The sequence below is a fragment of the Primulina huaijiensis genome, unplaced genomic scaffold (assembly GCF_012295235.1).
Source record: "Primulina huaijiensis isolate GDHJ02 unplaced genomic scaffold, ASM1229523v2 scaffold40277, whole genome shotgun sequence".
Taxonomy (NCBI): domain Eukaryota; kingdom Viridiplantae; phylum Streptophyta; class Magnoliopsida; order Lamiales; family Gesneriaceae; genus Primulina; species Primulina huaijiensis.
The window spans coordinates 94,111-101,974 of record NW_027359516.1 but is presented as its reverse complement, the minus strand read 5'-3'; the positions used below and the strand labels follow the sequence as shown (position 1 = coordinate 101,974).

The following is a 7,864-nucleotide window of genomic DNA, read 5'->3' as shown; positions in this document are numbered from 1 at the left end:
ATTACTAAGAATTTCCCCCTCTTTTGCATCGAAATTGCAATGATACGATACATTCTTTTCGTTTTGTGGAATTGTTTTTGAAAGTGCGACATGATTATATTCCTTTCAGGCTTTCATTGCAGTTCACCAAAATGGAAATTGGAATAATAAAATTATTTAAATTAGCATCTCTCTTTCTAATTAAATACACACTATTATTTATTTTTATTAGACACCTGGGTTCGAACTCAGACATCTCTCCCGTCGGAAGAGTTTTATATCAATATACCAAAAATAGGATGACCCATTATTATTATTATTTGTTTGCATGCCATTTTTTGTATATACAAAAACTCATACAAGTATATTTAATGAGAATGATATCCTATCTGACCAAAAAAAATAGTATTAATTTTATTCTTAAAAAAATATTTTTCATTTTAAATATGAGTTGGGTAGACTCGTCTCACGAATTTAGGTATGTGATATTGTCTCACATAAGTTCTACTCTTAATCACATTTAGTATTAGTAAGGCGGAGGATGATGTTTACGAAAAAAAACTTCATTTTGGATATTTCAATTTGTAACTAATTAAGTAACACTGTCATTCTTGGTTGATTTAGGCCAAATCATAATGTTTTTAGTTAATTAGTTAGTATTCTGAATGTAGGATGGACTTAAATGAAAACCCATCTTAATTTGTGGATATAACGTATAAATTTCCGATTTATTGAGTAAAAAAAGTTTCCCATGAATTTTTTTTTAAAAAAATAAAAAATAAAGAAGGCTTTACAGTTGCATGCTGGAATTTGATTTTTCATAGATTCGGGTTGTGGTGTTGAGGCCTTATAATATTAATAGATTTAGTTAGGGCCGGGCTCATATTTGGGCAACAAAAGGCTATTAGAGTCAATCATCGGCCCACAACTACTAATCCAGGGACTAGCTTCGGTCCAATGAATAATGTGTATAACCAACCTTTTACTCTCTCTTTTTAAAAAAGATACTATTTCCGAGACCGGGCTTTGGGCCAAATGGTCTTATCCACTTTCACCATGTAAGTNTATATATAAAAGAAGATACCATTTCCATTATTTATCCTAAAAGATCTTGCTTTACTTATAGTAATGTACACTGTTTTTTTTAATTAAAATAATGGCTTAAATAAAAAAAATTCGCTGCCCCAAATAAATTTAAAATTTTGAAAACCCCCAAAATAAATAAATCAAACATAATAAATTTTATTTAAAAAAACATAACTACTGTTCTCAAATGAAAATGCCTTTTCGCTTATAACAGAAAAAAGCTTATATAAGTATATATTATATACCAATTAAGGACACACGACATTAAAGTCAAAATCATACGAGTTTTGAGAGAGTTTATAATAAGCATTTCTTATATTTTAGCTGGGTGGAAGTTTTTTGGAGTGTTTGTAAAAACCAGCTTCTGATTCAATTTCTATAAATTTTAACCAAAAACTAGAAATAAGATTGAATTATTTTTCTGCTTATGTATTTTTTTTATGGTTTAAGGACACAATTTGAAATTTGAATCCTTAAAAAATGAATCATATTCTACAATTACTCTCAATTTTTAAAAATATTTTTGGAGGTTGTTTAAAATATTAAATTTATTTATATATGAGTTTTTAAGAATTTCGAATGAAATTCATAAAATTTAAAATCATATTTTATTACAGACATTTTATATTTTAGAAATCATTTTTTTTTGTAACCTACATTTCCAGATTTATTTATTAATTTACTTATGCATTTATACAAAATTTTCATTTGTTTGTTTTTTGTTTTTAATTAAATCTTATGTAAAATTTTCAACATTCATGTTATAAAAATATAAATTAATTTTAATACAAAATTTCAAATTTTAATAATAATTATATAAATATATTGTTTATCATGTAAGTACCAAATTTAATAATCTAGATTTAACTTTTCATCTACTTTTTAAAAAAATTTTAAAAGAATTATTTCAAACAAACAAAAATCTCCCACACACTCTTTAATTTTGGTCAGATTTAATTTCAGTCAAATTATAAAGCGGCAGGCTTCCTGAGCGGTAGGGACAACAAAACTATTTTATTTTACCATGTCACTATATGGCCAATCAACTAATGGCACGTGTATGTTTGAAAGTCAACCTTTATATCGACCATCGAATAATTCAATTTTGTCGCATTAAAAAGGTGTATATATACATACGATCGATGAATAATTTATATAATTTTATAAAAAAAAAACCAATAAATAAGATTTGAATATCAAATGATTTGTTTTTCTCATCATACACTAAAATAATTCGTGAGACGCATCGGCTCGATCTATATCAATAATGAAAATAATATTTTTTATAAGTTGGGTCGAATAGAACATACATTTCACAAAATTTACATATGAGAGTCTCATAAAAGTTTTTGTTATAAAATATACAGGTTGAACAAATAAAATAATTGATTTTAAGAAAATTAAAATACCGAACAACAACCTACATAATATTTTTTGCATAATTAAATCTTATGTAAATTTTAAATTATTCAGCAATATAAAGTTCGGAAACATTAATGTCCTATGTACTAAAAAGTCAAAAGTCAATTCAATGAAATTTTAGGAAAGTTGCTAAAATTTTCAAGTCCGCAAAATTTAATGTTTTAAAATCCGTGGAGTAAATGTTTTATCTAGAAAACCTGTTCCACTAGATTTTCCATCCCTGTAGGTCTATTTGATCAAATTTTTTTATTTATAAAAAATTAAAAATCTTCTACCTATATTACCCTTGCGCTGCGTTTGGTTTGCAGGATTAGGTAGTTTTTTTTTTTTTTTTTTTAACATACCTAATCACTTGTTTGGTACGTTTTTTATTTAACCAAGTCAATCCCTCATATGAATGATTAGGTTATATTAGGTATGTTAAAATAATACATCATCACCCCTTAAGATTATTTATCCTGTTTGGTACGTTTTTTATTTTTCCAATTTTACCCTTCTCCTAAATCCAAACGTACCACCACTTCCTTCCATCGACCGCCCACGGCAACCCCGTCGAAGGCCGACCGCCGCCGACCACCGTCGACGGCGGTCGGCGGCCGACCACCGCCTTCGCTTCGGGTCGGCCGTCGCCAGCCGCCGACGACCCCGCTCGCCGCTTCCGGCCGACCGCCGACGCCTCCGACCGACCACCGCCTCCGTCGACCGCCGACGCAAAAATGGAAGGACAATTTTGTCAATTCATCAAAAAATTATTAATTATCACATCCTTATCCATCAATATACCAAACATAATATTATTTTATCATTATATATTATATTTCTACTTCAATTATTTTTTTTATCATTTTTTTTAATCATTTCATTATTTTATCGTCCAAATCATACGGAACGGTGATTGATAAGCATGCAATTATCACTTTGACTAAACGTTGTCGATGTGACCAAAGGTTCCTATCATTGTAAGAATACTTTAAAATAATTAATATACATAATTATAATATAATATTTTAATTTATAATTTTATTAACGCTAAACGGATTTAATTTAAATCTACCTTGTAAGAAATTAAATTATTTTTTAATTTTTTATGATTTTTTAATATATTAATTTAAGTATGAGATATATTTTTAAATAGTAGGTCTCTCGTAAGACGGTATCACAGATCTTTATCTGTGAATCAGGACAACCATGTTTATATTTACACTAATAAGTAATACTATTGACATAAAAAATAATTATGAATTATCCAAATAGTAGATTCGTATCACAAAATTGAATCAGAAAACCGTCTCATAAAGGTTATTGTGATTTTGAAATTAAAAATAATATTTAGTATTTAATATATGATTATCAATATTCATATGCAATGGCCTCATAAGTTTTATATTGTGTATAGTAATCAAAATTGCGCTATATTTAAATGATAAGAAACATAATTTATTTCAAAATTTTAGATCGACAAGTTTCCTGTATAACTTAATATATATTACAATATGATATCTATTTACTACATTCAATAATTATCAGTGAATTTTCTTTATAGTTTGATTAACAAATAGGTTTTTTGGTATTAAAATTTACTGAAAGGGAAACTTATACGAATTAAATTGGATGTTTCTTTCAATTATGTTGGCTTATTCTCCGATCCTTTTTTTCTCGTTCAATTCAAAGCCAAAGCCAAAGCCAAAGCCAAAGCCAAAGCCATAAATATGCCGCTATTTCTTACCATTTGACTTGGAAAATTCCAATTTATTTCAACTTATTTTAAACATTCTATAAATGTAATTTGACACTTAATTCTATTTGCTCAAATCTATACAAATCATTCAAAGTTTTGAATAATTTCCAATTCTTGAAATGGATGAACTCGATATACCCCAATATTTCATCTGCCCCATATCCCTCCAAATCATGAAGGATCCCGTCACCACCATCTCCGGCATCACCTACGACCGCGAAAGCATCGATCGATGGCTTCTCACCGCCGCGGCGGAAGGCCACTCCTCCGCCGTGTGTCCTGTCTCAAAGCAGCTCCTGCCTCTGATGAGCTCGGACTTGACTCCGAACCACATGCTCAGAAGATTGATCCAAGCCTGGTGCATTGCCAATGCTAAAAGTGGGATCGAACGAATCCCGACTCCGAAATCTCCCGTTCACAAATCTGTAGTATTCAAACTCATCCGCGATGTGAAAAGCGGGAACCCTTTGTTGCATTTGAATGCTATTAAGAAGTTGGATGAGTTTTCCAAAGATAAAGAAAAGAACCAGAATGCCATGGCGGAAGCAGGAGTACCAAGAGCGATGATTTTTCTAATCTTGAAGATATTTAAAGAAGGTAAAACCCTATTTCTTGAAGAAGCTTTGAGGATCCTGAAACTAACATGGATTCCAACAGAGGAAAACAAGAAGATTGTTGAGGAAAACTTTGACTTCATCCATTCTCTTTTGTGGGTTTTGAGCAGTAATGATCTAGAAAATACTTCCAAGATTCATGCTCTTAAAATGTTGAAAAATGTGACAGAAGTTGCGAAGACCAGTCTCCTGGAAAGATTAAAGCTCAATTTCTTCAAAGAAATGGCGAGTATCCTTCACAAGAACATATCTCCACAAGACAACAAAGCTGTTCTCCATGTTCTCATACAAACTTCCCCGTTCGGAATGAACAGAATGAAAATTGTGGAAGCCGGCGCCATATTCGAAGTTATGGAACTCGAGCTAAACAATCTCGATAAAAAAACCACAGAGCTTATCTTCTGTCTGTTGGCAAACTTGTGTTCCTGTGCAGAAGGCCGGCAGCAGTTTCTAAAGCACGCCGGTGGGATTGCGTTGGCTGCAAAACGGTTGCTGAGGATTTCTCCGACAACTGATGATCGAGCACTTTGCATAATTGAATCGATTGCTCGATTTGCAGCCACTCAAGAGGTGGTTTTGGAGATGTTAAGGGTGAGTGCTGTGTCGAAATTGTGCATGATTCTTCAGGCAGATTGTGCTGGTTATTTGAAGAATAAAGCCAAGGATATTCTGAGGTTGCATAATTATGCTTGGAGTAATTCGCCTTGCGTTCAAGTTTATCTTTTAACTTATTATACCCGATGAAAAAGAGCAAGTCAAAAAATTATATATATGCATGCATGGATGTTAGTGTGTGTGTTAATGTTGTCTTAAATCCCATATGTAACAATAGGAATTAAATTGGTAAAATTAAAATTTAGGTACAAGTGCAGTTCCTGGTTAAAATTCAATAAGTGTTACAATCTGGTCTTTCAACTAAGAATCATAACACTGCTCAAGAGTTTCAGAAACCATATTGATATCCATGAATGAGCCCATCAAGATTAAGCTCAAATAAGACATTGGACTCTCGACCCATTCTCAACCTAGGTAAGTGGTCCATGATGGATATCATGTACGCTCATATAAATACTAGGTTTAAGTGTCCAATTCATTCATTCACTGTGTCGATTATTAGCAGCGTACTTAGCTGCTCTCTCATTTTATTCTCAATACCTGACTTGAGCGACGGCTACGCCAAGACACCATTCCGGCCATCTTCTAATGGTTCCTTTTATGATTTCAGGCCTAGATTAAATTCCACGTCTGCATTCGGGCTAGTCTCACCAACGGGAATTGAACCCTATATTTCTAGTGAGTATCACATATCTCAAAAAAATTTAACATCAAACAGTCCAAGATCGAACGATGGTTCCTTTGCTGGTTAAGTTGTAGATTATTAATTCCTGCAGGGTTCCGGGAATTGAATGGATTTTCTTGCTTCTCTAGCTTTCACCTTTGCTCTAATTAATGATAAAATATCATATATAAAAATAATTAACTTGAGAAAGGTTCGTAAAATAAAGAGCGAAAACGTCATATATAACATATTATATCATATATATGCTCTTTAAATAAAATCACTAAAAACGACGAGCACTAACTGTTATAAATCAAACAAAAAACAATATATTCAAGTGTTGATATTTGAAAATATAAATAAAATTGTATTTTAAATCGCAAATTGTTAGTGATAAATTAGTGATTTGGGATTAACTTAAATTTTAATCTCAAAGTAATTAAAATAAATTGTGTACTTGAAATTGACAATAATATCCTTTAATTAATTGTGTTTATTTTTGGTAAATTCATTTGTACTCTCAATTCTTAGAATAAGTTACAAAAAATATAGTTAAATTTTTTAATAATATTAAATACAGAAAGATACACAATTTTTTTTTTAAAAAATATTACTTTTATTTCATCCTAATTTATATTGTCATTAATAAAGTGAAGTGTACGAAAAAATAAACACAAAAACTTTTGTGAAACGGTCTCACAGATCAATTTCGTGGGTCGAATATCTTATTTGGGTCATCCATGAAAAAATATTATTTTTTGTGTTAACGGTATTGCTTTTTATTGTGAATATCGGTAGAGTTGACTCATCTCACAGATAAAGATTCGTGAGACCGTCTCACAAGAAACTTACTCAACAATAAATAAAGTACAAATTACATGCACTTGGATTAATCATAATATCTTATAAAATAGGTAATTAAAATAAAATTAATAATTAATATATTTGTGTATTAAAATTCTTCAACATTGAAAACAAAATACACATAAATTAATTTAATGTCTATCTATATAATATAAATAGATTCAAATAAAATATTGTTAATAGTCGTTAGAGGATCGGATATATATATATTAAAAATATAAAATAAAAAATATTAATCAATCGAAAGTAGTAAATATATTTTGTATTTTAATTATCCCAAACTTAACAAAATTTTGGTACATAAATGTTTTATTTACATCCCAATAATTTATATATTATTATTAAAAAATTGGAAAATATTTTGTATATATTTACTTAAAGTACTTGGGATATAAAATAAAAATAATATTAAATGCTGTCGTTCTATTTAATTTGTTGATTTATTTTCGATTAAACAAATTGTTTGACCCACTGGTGTATGTTTTAAGTGTATCTGCAAACGTGCAAACTGATCATGTCGAATGGTTGGTTGACTTGTCGCTTAATAGAATTAGTTTAGTTTGTTACAAATGAGAGCGTACGTCAATACTTCATTTGTGGAGGCAAACACCTTCCTTCTTCACCCTTTGGGTTTTTTTTGGATCGGTCGACTGTTTTTGTTTGTGGATTCGATTAATTATCTAAACGGCGACGACCGGTATGTTTGTTCTCGACTTTATTCGATTTCGTTTCCTTCGAGTCATTCATTATGTTTTCATTCTGTGTCTTAATGAATTGTTCGTCAATCTCATCTTACGTTCGGATTGAATTATTTGGATTGGAAGAAATAAAATGGATTTCAAATGGCTAGCTGATTGAAGCATTGGATATCAGGTATAAAAT

General features: G+C 30.4%; 1 protein-coding gene across 1 annotated transcript; it reads left to right on the top strand.

Annotated features, from left to right (window-relative positions):
• Window positions 1-4,305: 4,305 nt before the first annotated feature.
• On the top strand, window positions 4,306-5,684 carry LOC140969279 (E3 ubiquitin-protein ligase PUB24-like). The gene has a single exon (XM_073430586.1). It carries the CDS (start codon window positions 4,345-4,347, stop codon window positions 5,581-5,583), a length of 1,239 nt encoding a protein of 412 aa, XP_073286687.1. The 5' UTR covers window positions 4,306-4,344; the 3' UTR covers window positions 5,584-5,684.
• Window positions 5,685-7,864: the final 2,180 nt, after the last annotated feature.